This window comes from Rattus norvegicus, chromosome 8 (assembly GCF_021556685.1).
Source record: "Rattus norvegicus strain SHRSP/BbbUtx chromosome 8, alternate assembly SHRSP_T2T, whole genome shotgun sequence".
Taxonomy (NCBI): Eukaryota; Metazoa; Chordata; class Mammalia; order Rodentia; family Muridae; genus Rattus; species Rattus norvegicus.
The window spans coordinates 18,959,535-18,978,095 of record NC_141541.1 but is presented as its reverse complement, the minus strand read 5'-3'; the positions used below and the strand labels follow the sequence as shown (position 1 = coordinate 18,978,095).

General features: G+C 41.9%; 1 protein-coding gene across 4 annotated transcripts in view; it reads left to right on the top strand.

The window, feature by feature from the left end:
- Fat3 (FAT atypical cadherin 3) overlaps positions 1–18,561 on the top strand; it is a 580,764-nt gene that overhangs the window by 499,917 nt on the left and 62,286 nt on the right. For all 4 annotated transcript variants that reach the window (NM_001413472.1, XM_087560394.1, XM_087560395.1 and 1 more), the window contains 3 exon segments: positions 2,979–3,175; positions 4,189–4,342; positions 6,794–7,027. In NM_001413472.1, coding sequence (NP_001400401.1) covers positions 2,979–3,175; positions 4,189–4,342; positions 6,794–7,027 — 585 coding nt within the window.

The following is an 18,561-nucleotide window of genomic DNA, read 5'->3' as shown; positions in this document are numbered from 1 at the left end:
TGTCTGTCTTCGCCAATAGTAAGTAGCTGTTCACCAGAAAAAAACTGAGATAGACAAATAAGGTCACTAAGCGTGCACAAAAATGTCACCACGGCTTAGACTGTGAGGTTCACATCAGAGTGAAAAGTCTTCCGCTGCTCAGGAACAGCTTTCTGGGGTGACCCACTTTCAGCGGTGAAGAAGGAAGGGTTGGCAGTCTAGAAAAGTCCCTCCTCTAAACCACTTGGTCCTGTGAGAGAATACCTTGATTTTGAGACTTTCAGAACCAGAGCATAAGCCACATGCCAAGAGATTCTAAATAATCTATCAATAGCTGTAGTCAGGTGGCTTTCCCCTTAGAAAAACCACATTATTCAGAGTGAAAAATGAATTAATTAGGATGCCCTTAGGACACAGATTCTGCTTAAGTATGTTAGTGGGAAGTTAATTAATCACTGCAGAATAAGATCTGTATTGGAGCAAACACCAAAAGCTTGAGATTGCCATACTTCCCCAAGATTCTTCTTTGTGTCTTTCAAGGTGCTACCCCTTTGATGACATTTCTCACTTTATATATCTTGTGCTTTCTCTGAAACCTGTCATCTTATTCAATAAAAATGTGGATTTCTGCAGTTAAAACATAGAGCATCTAGGTAAGGAGAGACAAAAAAAGAATTAAAAAAAAGAATTTGATTTATTTGTATTTAGATTTTTGGGGGAAGACACCTTGAGGGACCCTTTGTACTTGGAAGAACTGTTAAACACTCAGCCTTAATTATTTTTATATGGTCTCTGAAGTATCAGTAGATGACATAAAGGGCCATCCCATCAACTTCACCAAAGCAATGAGTGCAGTGTCGCTGAAACTCCTCTTACTATTAGCAGAGTCAACCACCAACTGATTTTAATTAGATTTAAGCTTTGCTCTTGATGTAGCACAAGTTAGCTGTGCTGCCTCAGACTAACAAAGGAACATTAATCATTTTATGTAACAAAGGAATGGTGTGGGCTCGCCCGCACTGAAAGCATTTAATAGAGAGGTTAAATTCACGTGAGCTGAAATCATATTCAACTAAAGCACAATTGAATTCTAGCCAAAGGTGGCAGAAAGTGATATGACAGGGAGGACCCTGAGCCTCCCAGGACAAGGTTTCTCAGTCACTACCAACACCAGCTGGGGACAGACAGGTAAGTCTCTTATGGTAGGTAGGCTGATCTTTATATATTGTAGTTTATTTCACCACCATGCCTGGCCCCTCAACCACTAGATTCTAGTAGCATATAGATCTGCAACAGTCCTGATGATTGTAGTAGCATATAGACCCACCACAGTCCAGTGACAACCAAAAATGTCTACATAAACTAGCAAAACCCTCTGAAAGGGGGAGCATCATTGCCCTGGAGAAACAATGTGCCATCTTGTATATGACTTGGGTCCATTTGTCCTGTGGTCTCTTCACGGTGAAAAGTTATAAAGGAGAACCAAGGTTCCCTAGAACCAGGGTAATACTCAGAATTCTAGGTCCCTGTGCTTGCTTTTTTTTGTGTTTGTTTTTAAAGATTGGTTGCAATGTGAACCAGTTCCATTCTTACAGTGAAATAAAACTTTGTAACATATATTTTCCTTATATTTTTGTTTATTGTGTTCAAAGATAATTTTGGGTACATTCATATGTTTAGTTCTTCATGCACTATGTGGCCCAGTCTAGTTTTGAACTCATGACCTCCTGTCCCCGTCTCAAAGTATTGGCATTAGAGGAGTGCACCACTATACCAAACATCACATTAACATGATAAACAGTTTATTTGAGGAAAAAGGAAATCCATGAATCGTGCAGCTGCAGACTGTTCAGAGCCTCACGGAAGAAACAAGAAGGACAGAGGCTTCCAGGAAGCTCACCAAAAATGTATTCCACATTGGCTAATGAGGAATAATAAGTTTCAGGTTCCCTCAGCTAAGATTAGTTGTTGGATGTTTTTGGTAGTTGTGTTTTAGCATTTACATATGGTGCAGGTTTGAACTCCGCTTAGAGGAATCCAAAGCAATCGGCTCTCTCAGTGTCATGGACTCTTACACCGTTGTGTCACCTATTGTCAATCCTCCCCTTTATAACTTGCGCTTTAGTGACTAAGCAGTGAGGTTTTTGTGGTCATGGCTGCTTCTGAGGCTCTGCTGTCTAGGAAAATGACCTACAGCAGAGGATAAGTAGTCCTAAATGCCAGACAAAGGGCCACCTCCCTCTTGCATCTGACTACTGCCTATGGTCTTTGGCCAACCATTTCTGGGTGTCAGAACTGACATGATTTCCCTCTTCCTACCTTATGTCAAGCTGAAGTGAAAAAAGAAATGTTTGGGCCATTGTGGCCCATCTCGTCTTCTTTCCATACATTTCCATCAGCCACTCTCTTCAGTTTGACTTAATTACATCAACTGTGTATCTTTGAGCTTCTTCTTAAATGAACCCTTGTTAAGACTATTTAATACCATTGGTTTGTCCTCCGTGGTGCAAACTTTTCTCCCCAAAACTCCAGTCCTCATCAGAAAGTCCCCAGCAGTATGATAAAGTGTTCATTAAAAGATTCCTTAACAGAACTAGCTGTCTTGTCTTGATTGCATAATCAACTCAGCAGCTAATGAAATTGTCTTGGTGACAGGACTACAGTGTATTACAGCCTCTCTTGAGGCTGAGTGGAAAGACAATTGCATCATCCCAGGAACCAATTGATGGTTCACAGTTTGAATCTGATTATCTTTTAGGGAAACTAAACAAAAGATCATCCCAGCTGCTCTCTGTGGATTTTCTTCTCTTGGAACGTTATTCTTTTACTTTCCACACAAGATGAGCGTCAATAGCTTGCATTTTTACAGGAGGAATTAAGGGAGTCTTTGCCCTTTCAGCATCATAAGGATACAGCGTGAGGGGTACTTGAATGTCCCCATATGGACTCTTATGTGGGTGTCCTACTGTGAGTCCTCAGAAGCTCTGTTTCCACCACAGGAGGGAACCCCCGAGGACGGTTTGCCCTGGGCATGGTGCAGAGTGAGTGGAAGGTCTATGTGAAGAGGCCTCTGGATCGAGAGGAACAAGACATTTACTTCCTCAATATCACTGCCTCTGATGGACTCTTTGTCACACAGGCCATGGTAGAAGTGACTGTCAGTGACGTAAATGACAACAGCCCAGTGTGTGATCAGGTGAGCTTTGGGGATGAAACTGCTTTTTTAAAACTCTAAAATTAAATTCAAACCCATTGCACATTTTTTCTTAAATCCAGGCTAATATCAGCTCTTGCTTTCAACTGAATACAAAAGTGAAAGAAATAGAGTCTGGGATAAAATGTCCCAAATGTCCCAAAACCTATATTCCAGGAAAGAACATGCCTGGTTCCTATGACTCTCTTCCAATTAACAGAATTGGTGAGCCCTAAAGTTAACCTTTAAGTAGTCCATAAAGGATCTCACACCATCTCCGTAAATAACTGGGTAAGAAAGGTGAGCCCCACAGTGTGAGTTGCCTGTTTGTAGACAACATAGCTGTCAGTGGCAGCACTGAGGCTGAGAGGGGCCTCCAGGTCCCCATCAAAATGGTCTTTCCATTACTGTAGAAACACACAGTGTTGATACAAGAACTACCTAGCACTTTTTTCTCACCAAAAGATAATTGTTAATCTGTATTTTATAGCCGGTCGACCGAGGGACAATATTTGTGTTTGGTAGCTTAGAAAGGTGATGTATGTAGATTTAATCTCTTATGCTAAAGCCAGATATTAACCATGACTCCTTAAAGAGGTGAAAACAATCCCAGGGGCCCATTTGGTCTCAACACAGAAATGGACATAGTCAGTGTGGGAGGAGCATTGAGCCTCACAATGCAGCACTGTTACTGGCTTTCTACACCACTCTCTTCTTACCAGTCATATCTATGCACATTTCATACAGTAAGTGCTCAATAAATACTTTTAGCTGAATGTGCACAGAAAAGGTAAGGCAATGAATATGCTAAAACTTATAACACTACGATATGATCTGAGGGGGCAGGGGAGCAGCAAAAGCTAAACCACGTGAATGAATCTTAAAGAAATCTGCTTTAATAGTATCTATAAACCTACACCACACAGAGTAATGATCTACCCTGGTGTGAGGCTATCCATGGGGCTATCGGACCACGGGCAGTAATGACTGACTTGCTCTTGCTGACCTCTGGCCAGGTTGCATACTCAGCATCACTTCCTGAAGACATTCCGTCAAATAAAATCATCCTGAAGGTCAGTGCCAAGGATGCGGACATTGGATCCAATGGAGATATACGATACTCACTCTATGGTTCTGGAAACAGTGACTTTTTTCTAGATCCAGAAAGTGGTAAGGTGAAATTCGTTCTTTGTGGAAATGCCATTATTTATCCATGTCAGAGTTTATCTTCTTGTGTGGTCTCATGGTGAATAGACAGTTACTTAGCTAGAGCCTTGACAGGAGGCTCTGATGTGCTACATGTTAAGAAATAAGCACTTAACAGTATACAGATGCGAGCACTCTGGGTCACAGAAACTTGATTTGAGTTAGGGTTGGGACTTTCTTTTCCCCCTCTTCCCCTTTTTTCTTCCTTCCTTCCATCTATCTCCCCATCTTTACTGGCATTAAATGACCACACATGTCTCTGTGAGTTAAGGCCAGGCTCACAAAGAGTGGAAGAGGGGCTGCATCACAAATTCTGGTCTCCATGCAAACTAAAACTTGGTGCTTAGCAAGAAGAGTTTCTTCGTGGTGAAATACCTTGGGATCCCTTCTGATCGTTACAGCAATGCTGTCTGGATTTTATCAAACGTCCCTTCCCTAGTTTAGGGGTTACAAGCCCCCAAATTTCTTTGCATAACCAGACAAAAATTATAAGGTAAAGGGTTATATAAACTGAAGTCAGATGTCTAAACTGAAGGCTAGCACTGATGGGAAAGTAATTTTCTATGGCAGCAAGTTATTTCCGTGTTGTGGATTAGGTGGTTCATCTACTGGCAATTTTTAAATGAAGTGTAAAGAGTGAATAGCTTGCATATTCCACAGTCTGTGTTCATCCCAGTGAACTGAGTCTTCAAAAGTCAATGGCTTACTCATAGATCCTAGCAGGAAGCATGGATATAGTTACATAAGAACACATTCCTTACCTCTCTGGACCCTAGGAAGATAGACAACCTGTAATCATAATAAAGAAAGGAATAGTGAAAGGACTGCCCAGAAGTGCAAAGGAAGCCATATTGGAATATCACAGATGTAACTGATATTGTGAGGAAAGGGATGGGAAACTGAGGCAAGATTCCTAGAGTTGAAGCAGAACACTGAAGGTTGCAGGGAAGAGAACATTAGACAGAGCATGAAAGAAGGAGGCAGCATCTCTAAACAGACAACAGAGGGTGTTGAATGTCCTCCTGAAAAGCCAACCCGGACTTTTTAAATAAGAGGGCCAAAGAACTCCGTGTGGCCTATCTTGGAGAACTGGCTATATTCAGCAAGCCACAGGCGAAGCTGACTGATGACACATGGTTAGTTCCAAATGCTACCAGTGTCATTTAAGAGGAGAAATGATCCCCAAGTCATACTTTCTACCACAGAGCAGTTAGTCTTCTCACTATGCTTGTCCTTCCTATCCGCACTGAAGCAACAACAAGATCTCCATGTACCGTGAATATGCGTTTCACGTGACATAAAGGAAGACTATTAAAAGGTTGGAGGAAAAAGACAGGGTGCAGGGAGTTGTTCAAGAGAGGATAGACTTTTTCAGAGATGCAAAATCAGAACCAACTCTCTCTCTCTATCCATCTATATGACGTGACAACAGAAGGAGAGACGGAGAAGAGAGAGATAGAGGGAGGGAAGGAAAGAGGGTAATGTGGCTCAGTAAATATGACAACAAAACCCATTGTTTTGCATACTAAGGTTGATCCTTGTGGTACTAAGTCCTACATTAGTGACTTTTGATGGTTCTGTGAAAAAATATCCTGGTAAAAGCAAAGCAAGGAAGGAGGGCTTTATCCCAGCTTGGCTCGTAACCTTACCTCATGGTGCGATAGTCCCTGTGGCAGGAGCTTGACGTAGCTAGTTGGTCAAATTGCTTTCACAGTCAGGTGACAGAGAAATGAATGCCAGCACTCAGCCCATTCTCTCCATTCACAGAATCCAAAGATCCCAGCATGGAGAGTGAAGCCTGCCATATTTAAGATGGGTTTTTATTCCTCAGCCAGCCTATCTAAGACACTCTCTCACAGAACTCTCTGATTTAGATAATCCCTCTTATATGTTCCAGGAACCTTGACTCCTATGGGATTCTAGGTAGGACCTGTCAAATTGATAACCAATATTAATTATCACAGGGCCCTTGAAGACTTTCCTGTTAAAGCCAACCAGTTTTGATGGTTTTATTTCCCCTTAAAAATGGGGTAAAAAATAGTATGTTTAGAAGCAGGATATTGTGCTTCTGGGCCTATGGACCATGAACACCAGGGACAACGATGTACCTAGAGCAGTCCAACCACAAGAGCCTCTTCCATTTGCCAAAGGAAAGCACCTCAGGAATTTTTGCAAAGGAGTTAATTAATTTGAAGGTCAAGCAGTTGTTTTGCCATTGCATCTAAAATTCTGTGATATTTTCCATGATGCCTACAAAATTGAATTTGCTGTATTTCTTCAATTTATAGGGCACTTAGGCCTTATGTCCTTGGTATTTCTTGTATTTGGGGTTTTTCATACAATTGATTTTCTGCTTTTCCATGGAAAGACCATTTTTAAAAGGCAGACCAACTATGCTGCTATCTTGTTTCGCAGGTGAGTTAAAAACCTTGGCCTTGTTGGACCGGGAGAGGGTCCCAGTGTACAACCTGATTGCCAGGGCCACTGATGGAGGTGGCCGCTTCTGCAGCTCCACTGTCCTCCTGCTCCTAGAAGATGTGAATGATAACCCCCCTGTGTTTTCCTCCAACCACTACACTGCATGTGTCTATGAGAACACGGCCACTAAGGCTCTGCTGACCAGAGTGCAAGCGGTGGACCCTGATGTTGGTAAGTCAGTTCCCCAGCCAAACTTCTCCCGCATTGATACACTGTGTCTAGAAGGTTCTAAAAGCTTCTCCAGCTAGAACATGTACAGTAAGCCAGGTTAAAACCTTGAGCTGGTGTGCCTCTTGTGTTGATTGAACTCTACGTCTTCCTCCTCCTCCTCCTCCTCCTCCTCCTCCTCCCCCTCCTCCTCCTCCTCATCCTGTAGAGTCCTAAAACAAGACTAGACATCTCTCTACTTTGTAACTAGGAATAGTTTATAGGCTTTGACCATTTGCTTTTGAGGTTTTCTTGTTTTTCTTTTTTCTTTTTTAAATAAAACCAATAGTATTCCAACTTGCCCATTCCCCCTAAACACAATTAAAACACTGTGCTGTGCAGCAGAAAGAGTTCATTTCTATTTCTGTGAAGACTCACATCACAGCCTCAGCTGAAATATGACAATCTCTATTTATTGTACTGTCCCACAGTGCAAAGACCAATTACTAGATGTGCTACCAGTCCAATGTGGAGTTTTTTTAAACTGGCGTTTTCGGAAGTCCCTTGCCCCCACCCCCAAACTCCCACTACTGACAAACAGACATCACTAGGCAGAGTGAGGGTGGAAAGATCAAAAAAGAATTAGAACTGAAGTTGCTAATAAAGCTTATGTCCAAATCCTTTTTACGTGATGCGATGATGGGTTAGAAGAGACTGGTGTTAATTGCGAGGTAGACCTCCTTAGGAGTGCATAGCTACTGGGGTGACTACATGGTGGAATCTGAATAGGAAAGGGCACACACAGCCTTCGGTTGCTGGATTTAAGAGCTGTAAATCAGAGGACTAGACATGATGGGGTGTGTCTGTTATGCTAAGCGGGCCATTATATAATTCAGTGTCCTTTTGCTTAATTCTGAATTGACAGAAAAATTATTGGACTAATGGGAAAGCAAATACATGATAATTAGCTGAAAACAAGCGTAGCACCCAGGGTCTCTTCATATTTCCCCTTACAGGAATTAGAGGCTACAGTTGAGTTATTGCTCTTGTCACATTAGCATAATTTTAAGGTCGAGAACCAATCCTTTAAAAACATGTATATTATTGTGGGAAAATGGCAAACAGGAAAAAACTGTTTATTAGTACATAATTGTGTAATAGCTACAAATAATCTTTTTGAAGGAGGATTATAAAACATTCTCTGGACTCTTACTCAAACACATTTGGGGAAAGAGGACAGAATTAATGCTAATGAGTCTTTTAATAATTTAGGGTTTGACTCGAGGACACATTATTTGCCTGTAGATAACATTTCAAAAGCTGAAAGCTGTAAATTCTGTCACTTGCTCCCTTCATGAGGTGACCAGATGTGTTCATGCTGCTAGAGATGGAGAATAGACATACTAGTCTGGTCGCTGCACAGGTCTTGGGCAGTGTGAGGACGGGGTTGAGTAGGATTGAGACATATGACCCCAGAGCTGATTCTTATGCTGTGATGAACAGTACTGGTAGCTATGTGTCCTCCTTTGACTTCCGTCTGAAGAGAAGCAATGTTTGCAGATGGAATGTCTAAATTCTGGTCATTAATCAGGACAGAGATCGAAAGACCTGGGAGAAGAAAAAAGTTAATGGAGATATTATACCTCGATCGTCTCACTCCATGATAAGTAAAGGCTTCTCTACACAGCCTCACATTGAAACCAAGGACCTGGGTACCATAGACACCAATTGTCTTAGTTGGGGTTTTATTGCTATGAAGCAACACCATGACCAAGGCAACTCTCTAAAGAAGAGTATTTCATTGACGATGGCTTACAGCTTCAGAGGTTTAGTCCATTATCATCATGGTAGGGAGTCTCCATGAAGACATGACGCTGGAGAAGGAACTGAGACTTCTACATCTTGATCTACAGCCAGTGAAACGACACCATGTTCCACAATGGGTAGAGCTTGAGCATAGGAGACCTGAAAGTCCACTCCCACAGTGACACCCTTCCTCCAATAAGGCCACACCTACTCCAACAAGGCCACACCTTATAATATTGCCACTTCCATGGGGCCAAGCGTTCAAACACACGAGTCTACCTGGTGCTGAATAGCAGCTGCTGCTCGATAGGCAGCCACAGGCCTCCTCTACAGTCTAGTCCTGCACCCAATCACAACTGCGAACCATCCTTTAGAATAATGAAGAAATTTCTCTACAAGAAAAATCTTTATAAAGATTTCTATCTATATGAAAATTATTTCGTTTTGAAATAATTATGGGTTCATGGAAATTTTTAACTTTCACCTAGCCTAAGCCCCAGTGGAAATTCTGCCTAACCTCAGAATTGTTATAAAAAATTCACAAAATTGACATAGGTGCAAGCCATCAGGCATATTCACTTTTCCTAGAAGTGAACATGGCTTCACGTGTAACAGTATCAGTGTGTACCTTCACAAGCCTCCCCTATCCGTAACCAGCACAAGGCTCTCACACACACACCTCCATAACCATGCCCTCCTCCTTGCTAGTTTCTATGCACTATCAAACATTTAACTTCAACTTTATTATTTTAAAAAAAAGTGCTATTTAACCAATTCATAGTGTTTATACCCTTTTGAAGTTGGCATGTTTTCTTTTAGCATAATTTGCTTCAGGTTCATCCAAGTTATTGAACAGACTTCAAAGGACAAGAGATTATTAATCCATTTGGCTCATGAGATGTCTGTTAAGTAGATTCCTTCACATGAAGTGGTAACCCAATTTTATTGGTGTTACCTCATGAATTTTTGGGTCCTTCTAGAAGACTTTTGTTGAAATCTCACCCTTAATGTGTTTGTATTGAGATGCACCTTTGGAAGGAAGGGGACATATGTAACGAAGAAGATACTGGACCTATAAAGAATATCTGATGCTTTTCTCAAGGAATCCTGGGGAGCCCATTGCTCCTCTGACTGTGAGGATACACAGAGGGAGAACCTGTAGAGATTCAGCCTCCTTAGACACCACAGCTGCTAGTGTCTGATTTTGGTCTTTCCAGCCCCCCAGAACTGTAACAAAAATTTGGTACCTTAAAATTACTCATGTGAAATATTCTGTCATAACAGCGAAAATATACTCTGTCAACAATAATTTGGCTGCATTATACACTTGGTCACTTGTCTTTGTAGAGACATGACAAGATTCTAATCAAAAATCTAATTCCATGAATTGCAAAGTCCAAAGACCATGTCATGAATCCCTACGCCCACTCTCTGGGTTTCTCAGTTTAAAACATATTATTTCTTTTAGTCAAACAGCTTCTTCCTATGAATCATTCATAATGAACCAAAAATAGTATCATAAGAATTTCTTACATCAGGAATAAAATAAAACAAGGAAGACAGGATAATTTTACATGCATTTTATGAGTTCTAAGAGATAGCCTGGTAACTATCTAGATTTTCACATTAAGTTCTTAATTTTCCTGTAGATGGAAAATATCTTCAGCCGCATAACTTCATGACCCCAAATTTATGAAATGTTAATTCATAAAGTAAAGACAAGGAGGTCTTGCTCTTTTAATGCAATGGCTCTTAGGAGTTACTATGTTCACTTTAGTATACATTTGGACACTAAGAATTCTTAGGTTCTCAAGGTTTTGTTTTGATGTGGTTTGTTTTGTTTCTTCAAAAGTCAGGCAAAGCCAAAGCTCATTCAAAAAGGACAACTTTATTAGAGTTTAAACAAAAACAAGTGAACATGCAAACAACGAAAACACTTGGGCAGGCAAGGTATAACTTTCAGTAGTTTCCTAGAGTGAAATGGAAAAGAGAAAGGGGAAACCTATGCTGTTTAAGTCAGACCATCATAGCTGTCAGCTGGCAGTGGCTGGCGGTCAGCCACGTGGTAAGGAAATCAGCCACGTGGTAAGGAAACTCTGGAGGTTTCCAGATCTCTCTGAAAAAGTATTTTAGATAAACCTGTCAAGTGTTCCTCCTGACTCTTCCAACCTACCTAGCCTTTCTAGTCTGTCACTTCTTGAGAACCATAGAGTGCAGTGGAGTATGTGAGTGAGATGCTTACCTACAGATGTGTCCGTCAGGAGCCCTGGCCTCTTCCTGGGATGAAGCGTGAAGAACTGCTTGTACTGTTCCGAGAGAATCAGAGATGCCCTCTGTGTCTTTACCTGGGCTTCTCAAAGCTGAAGGCCAAAGCACAGAGCCACCTTCCATGATCACCTTTGTGATGTCAGGAAGAAAAGAAAATATAGTCAACATTTACTCTTTGAGATCAATCTGGCCAGAACTTAGCTAAGTGTGGCCCCTTTGCACAGCACCTCAAAGGTGAACACAGAAAAGCCCATGGAGAGAAGAGGGAAAACAAATGTCTAAACTATCTACCACCTTCAGTTCAGGGAGAGGAACAGCGTGTGGATTCATAAGGAAATCTGTCCATCCCTTCTTCAAGGGATATATGCATCTATCCTGATGCTTCTCCTACTCCGTTTTCCTAAGCATTCTACGTCATCAAAGCCAGATAAAAGTATACCTAACTTCCTGTGGATCCTGTGGATAAAGCTTTGAGGATATTCCCAGCTACCCCTAAGACACATGTCACAAATAAATAAATGAACTAAGATACCATATACGTGTAAAGAAAATGCCTGGATGATTAGCAGCCAATGGCCTTGGGGAAGTCTTTGGCCTCCCCCATATAAGCTTCCTGCTGTATTATCTTAGAGTAACAGTAGCTTGCTTTACCAACCTCAAAGTGTCAGCATGATATTTGTTCAAAATGAACAAGGATGTCTCTCAGAACCTGCAGGGCCACATTTTCCCCCACTGCTTCTTCATTTCCTCCTTTAAATATCCCCAGCACATCATGTCATTTTGGTGTGATAGCCTCTGCATGACTCTTCCCCAATCTCACACCTTCCCAAGCAAGAACAGCACTTCTCAAGGATTTTAAACGGCAATAATGATAACATTGCTGCTACGATCCACTTTTGCAGCTACTGCTCCCTAGCAGGCACCGGTACAAGGGCCTCAGATACAGTGAACATGAAAGTCTCATAACAGGCCTACGGTTGGCTTGCCAGTGTTCAATTTACAATGCGAGTAATTTGTAGGTATAAGTAACTTGTTCTGAACCATAAGCTAGTGTCAGGACAGCAGACATTATAAAAAGGGAGCTCAAGAGAGGCAAGTATCCAATTGATAGTAATGTTCAAAACCAAGGCTTGTTCCCTGGATTACCTGAGTCCATGTCACCTGATGGCAGGATGGAAATGAGAGACTCCAGGCTAGTCCACAGCACTCAGAGGTCAGTGAGCAGCAAATTAACTAGGATGACTATGCAAAAATGTCAAATGCCCCATTTCCAGAGCCTCCTCTGTACTGTCCCTCCTCCAAAGTTTAAGGTTCTGTGGTCTAGGAGGCAAAGCAAGGTGGAAATTTACATTCAAGATAGTTCCTAGGTGATCACAGCCTGATGTTCCTACACAAACATTGAGAACCACTCCAGAACTCTATTTCTGTGTCTCAAACATCTTAGCAGTTTGGTGACACCTATAGATCATCTCTCAGAATAACATTTTGTAATTCATGAAAATAGAAATATAATTAAATCAGTCCAGTATTTTCTAAAGTTACAAGTGTGCATTTCTTCTTTAATACAGTAGATACTAAGATCCAGAACACAGTGGCTACAAAATCACAGGCACTGTACATACCACTGTCTTTGTTGCCTATATCAAACATGCTTTTCAAATCCACTTAGAGATTAGTTAACATGAAGGTCTCAGGTAGTGTCTTAGTCACTGTTCTGTTGCTGTAAAGAGACACCATGATCAAGGCAGCTCTTATAAGGGAAATATTTAACTGGGGACTTGCTTACAGTTTCAGAGGTTTAGCCCATTATCATCATGATAGGGAGAATGGCTATATCCAGGGAAGCATGATGCTGGAGGAGTTTGAGAGATACATCCTGATCTGAAGGCAGAAGAAGAGAGAGAGAGTGAGAGAGAGAGAGGAACTGGATAGGACCTGGGCCTTTGAAACATCAAAGCCTCAAAGCTCAGCCCCAGTGACACACTTCCTCCAACATGGCTATAGCTACTCCAACGAGACCACACCTCCTAATTCTTCTCAAAGAGTTCCAGTCCCTGGTGACTAAGCATTCAAATAGATGAGCCTATGGGGGCCATTTGTATTCAAACTACTACAGGTATTCTCCCTCTGTTAGCTACCTCTAATGTTAAGCCCAGTGACTCTTGCTTCTTGGATGTGTCTTGATAACCACTTTATATTCCTTGATAACCACTTTAGCTATTAGGTTTAAAAGGACATGACATGACATGCTTTCTGTTAGCCTCATGGAGCCCAACCAGTTCAGCCACCCAGGGACCATGGCTACTTTGGTATGTTTGAGGGATGGGTGGATATGAGAGCTGTTGTCTCTGCTCTCAGCAGGCCCGGGCTTTTTTCCTATGGAAATTGTGGTCCTAGTAGAGGTTTACAATGCCACTGCTGAAACCCAGTCCAGTGCCACTACTCCTGTTTCAAGAGGTTCATGGACAATGAGATTGAACAGATGACTTTAAAGAGGGGACCTCAAAACTTCCAGCCAGTGTTTTATGTCACAGTGATTTCTCCTAGAAATATTCCAAGAGGGATATATGCTGATTCCCACCTCTTTTCTTTAAGCATCCTATAATCAATGTTCATCTTCATGCCTTAAAATCATTACCAATAAGTGTCACAGGTCAGGGCTTAATGTAGGGTTTGTGTGTTTCTTCGCCCAAGCTACAATATTGTCTGAAGTATTAAATTTTTGACAGTGGCTGAGGGATTAGTAAAATATCACTAAAAATTATATAACCCTCTGTGAGAACCCTCTGTGAGGACTGAGAGATTTAAGACTTTCCAAGCCTTTTGTCTATTAGATGTAAAAGCTAGGGGCGGTGGCAAATGCTTGTAATCTCAACACTAGAGACTGAGAAGCAGGTATCTCTGGAGGTTGCTGACCAGCCAGCCTAGACTCAGCAGTGTGTTCTAGGCCAAGGGGAGATCCTGTCTCAAACATAAATCGCAAGCACTTGGAGAACAGCACCTGAAGTTGACTTCTGCTCCACTGACATACATGCAAGTGCCTGCATGCATGGAAACATGCACAAATACACTCTTTCTCCATATACACAAATATACATGCACTTGTGTGTGTGTGTGTGTGTGTGTGTGTGTGTGTGTGTGTGTGTGTAATGTAAAGCCTTTCTGCAGAGACCTCAAAAAACTTTCCCATGTACCCCCATTACTGAAGGAAAAGATCTTAGAACTCCAACCGTTCAGAGTTAAGTATCTCACTCAGGTGCTTGTTCAGTTAAGAGAGGCTTGGAGACAGTGAAGGACTCTGAGGCTCTCTTAAATGCGACCCTGCCCCTGTATTTTTCCTTCTCTCAACACAGAGTCCTTTCAGGAGTGTGTGTGGCTTAGTACAAGCTTGAAACATGTACGTACCTTGTCTATTTTCCACTCTGAGAATGAACATTAGGGATTCGGATAAGACCAGATTAAATATGTCAATTGGATCTTTACCAGCCGTCTGAATAATGTCCCCTGCCACTCTGGACCTGCACATGCTCCTCCAACCCTGCCCACACTCCTAAGGAGCATCAGAATCCCTGGGAAGCTATGCAAAATGAAGGGTTAAATAATTAAACAACCTAAAATAACAAGACACAGTCCATCTCCACAGTCTGGTTAGGAAGACTGAAATGAGATAGGCCAACCTTTTTTTTCCCTGTAGGGAACTTTAATGCCTCACTCAGTTTAGGAGTCTGAATTGGATACATAAGTTACTGTTATTATTACCTTTTATAAAATCCAATTTCTCTCAAGCTTGGATCAAAACATCAGTTGTCAAATGAAATAGTGATTCCTTCTAAGGAAGCCTGCGTGGAGAATTCTGATCTCTACCAAATGACCACAAGAGCTCCTTTCACGTGAGCATGTTGGCGCGGCTCTCTCAGCTACACTGGATCAGACCTTATTTACAGTGCAGCCCAGCGGGGATGGCCTCAAGGAAGGGGAATTTCTCCCTTTTGCTTTCAGTTCCTGCCTTTTAGAGCGTGTGAAGCTCGTCTGTGTAGTCACTTCCCAGCCTCCCTGACAGGTACTGTGCTGAGAGTCATCTGCTGTCAAGTTCCTTGAGTTTCCATATCTCAGAACACTTCCTGCTCGCCCAACCTTTCCAAACCATCCCTTTCAAACACATCCCTCCCTCCCTCCTTCCCTTCCTCTCCCTCCCTCCGTCCCTCCCTCCCTCCCTTGTCATTAGGCCCAGCTTCTAGTTGACCCTAGAAATGGTTAGGTATAATCCTCTGATCGCTCTCAGCTGGCTTCTGAGAACAGACAGGCCATTTCTCCCTAACGTCATGACTTCATCAGCTCCAAGCCTTTGCTTCCTTCTGAGAGAATGACAGTTTCATCATCCGTAACTTCTGCTGGTTTCGCAGCTCCAAATGCTCTCTTTGTCTGCCATGTCTCCATCTGATGCTATCCAGCCTTCATTCATGACTCAGTGAGGTGACGTAGAAACGCTGAGAGACCCAGTATGTGCTGTGCAGCAAGGGGCCCTTGGGTGTTTATGAAGTAAATACATGAGTGAGCCAGCGGCCATGTGGAGATGGAATGAATTAGTTCCGTGTTATCCTCAGTGGTGTGTGTATGAAACCTTTGGAGTATCATCATTGGGTCACAGCGTAGTGTAGGAATCCGATGTACTAGTAAAGGTGGAGTTTTATAGCTCTCCGTGGATGAATTAATTTACCCACAACTAATGCTGCCAGGCCTAGACCAAGGCCACGCTATGGGCACTTGTAGCGTTCTCCATGCCATAGGGAATCTCAGTGCACAGGGACCAGCTTCTTGGGTACATAGTTTATGTAGTTCACACAGAGCAGTGCCCCTTGCTTAGAGGGACGCTTGCCTGTTTTCCTCTCTGATGTGGCTTTGCTGGATGTCTTCATGTTTCTAAACAAAAGGGCTGGGGTTTTGTTTTGGATTGGGGCCACAGTCTTGTCATTAGACCCAGTGAAACAGCTGCTGCCAGCTAACTTGGCAAACTCCCAGGAGACGCTAGATACTTTTGGCAGGATCTCCCTGACCTACACGGCAGCCTTCAGTCTTCTTAGGACCTTTCAAAGGGAGCTTCAGACCCTGGGAGCTGATGTCATGCCCAGGAGAATGTGGCAGCTTCAGTAATCACCCAATGAAAAGCTTTTAAAGGGCACTTAAAACAGAAGTCATTAGAAAGACTATTACAAGGACAGTAATCGCTAAGCTAAAAGTATTGCTAATTCCTGGACTCTGTCATAGGAACTTCCTGTTTAATTTTATATTATCCCAACATATATTCCAAAGATAAAACAAGAATGCTCAGTCTAAGCTGTATGACTCCCTGGAATTGTATTTGCCTTCTACTGAAGATGAGAGAAAAATTTTAGGCCAGCCATTTCCTTTAATTGCCTTAATTAAAGAGTAAAATTTAGTTTAAAAATACTCTTTGCAGTAACTTTATAATGGGCCCTCTGACAAAAGCAATTTTCTAAGTAGCATTAGTATCTTTCTAAGCAAAGATGAGCTAAAATGAACAATAGAAACTCCCGGCAGAAAGCCTATACAATATGTAGGTCTAATTTTGACAATTATTTCAAATGGTATGTACATTAAGAATTAAAACTGGGCTGGAAAAAAAATCACTTGAAAACTTGGATGCTTTCCAAAACTAGTATTAAAGAATTGTTTTCTGACTGCATCTTTTTTAACATTTCATTTATATATTACAGTGTCATGTGCCCACTGTATAAAATCTAGAAGACTAAGCAAATGTGAAAACAACTTTAAAATAGTTCACATTTTGACTGAATCCATTCTGCTCTTTTTCTTCAGAAAAATAAACAGAAACTACACATTATTTTATAATCTGCACTTTTATGCTGACTCATAAACAAATTTCCATTTCATCTATCCATTTATATTAAATGGCATTGAACAATGCACTCTATTTGTATATTAATGTGCCATAATTTATTCAGTCGGTCTCCATTGTAGAAAATTAGGGTACAGGTTTTCTTTTCCATAGAATTAACATCAACTCACCACTGTTTTTATGTGCAAATGCTTTTTCTGCATTGCCTTTATTTTTAAGATTTATTCTTATTACATTTTAATTATGTGTGATGGGTATAGGTACATGAATTCAGTGGCCACAGAGGCCAAAAGAGGAGACCGGATCTCCTAGGAGTTGAAGTTACAGGCAGCTGTGAGCTGCCAGACGTGGAGTCAAACTTGCCTCCCCTGGAAGAAGAGCAGGGTACCCTCTTAACCATTGAGCTGTCTTTCTGACCCCAGAAATATACTCTTAATCTCTGTCCCAATTCTCTAGTCTCTTGCCTGCACTATAATAATACTTATTCCATATCTTCCTATGTGGAGATAGAGAAGAGGCTATTTGATGCTTTCTACATGTGTGTTTTCAGAGGCCATGCATACAGTGCATGCATCGCCTGCACTCACATGTGTTAGCATCCCAATGCCCACTCTCTGGCTCTTCGGATGTTTCTACTTTATTGAATGTAGCTCTTTGAGTACTAGGCTCTTTCTCAGGGGTGAACAATAAAATGAACAAGGTGTAGTTCTTCTGCCTGTAAATACCTTATCTAGTGACAACTGTTACTCAGCATAGAACAGAAGCAAAAATGGTCTCAAGGAGGCACAGAGGAGAGAATGGTAGAATAGTTAAGGAAGCTATTCCAGGGACACCATGAAAAAAGTATGAAGGATTTTGAAAAATGAACACTCTGAGCAGAAAACAGCCTGAGCACAGACCAGAGATGCAGATGTGTCTAGTGTCCTCAGGCAGAGATGGGGTGACAAAGCACAGTATTTATGGATCAGGAGAAGGTTACATCATCATCTACCACAACAATGGCTTCTGTCTGCAGGAAGTGAGAAGTCAGCAACTACCCTAGTCTGTTTCTTTTGCTATAATTGAATCCCACAGGCTTGTAATTTACGAAGAACAAAGGCTAGTTTTAGTCATGGTTCTTGAGGCTAGAAGGTTAAGGGACTATCTTGGTGAAGGAGATCTTGTTTATGGAGACTATAGCAATGGTTCTCAACTTGTGGGCCATAACCCCTTTGGTTTGCATTCCCATAGAGACAGCTAGTCTTTAGCAGTGTCTATTTTGAGCATCTCAGGGTTTCCTGCAACAGTCTCCAGGAATGAATGGGATACCCAATAACAACAACTCCCCTCCCCAACCCTTGTGGCTGTCAGTTCTTGCCATGGTCTGTCTATCACAATGCCTCAGGCATTTTCATGAGAACCTGACCATCTGGGTCAAGTAAGAGGGAGACTGGAGAGAGACAGAAGACAACCTAAACCACTATTACAGAACTGCTCATCGTGCTGCTGAGATGCCGGAGTTAGGGATAGTATCTCTGGGCTCATTCTCCTCAGCTCAGGGCCAAGGGCAGACAAACAAGAAGGTGGCACTTTGGAAATTCTCATCAAATGGATGGATCATACCCAG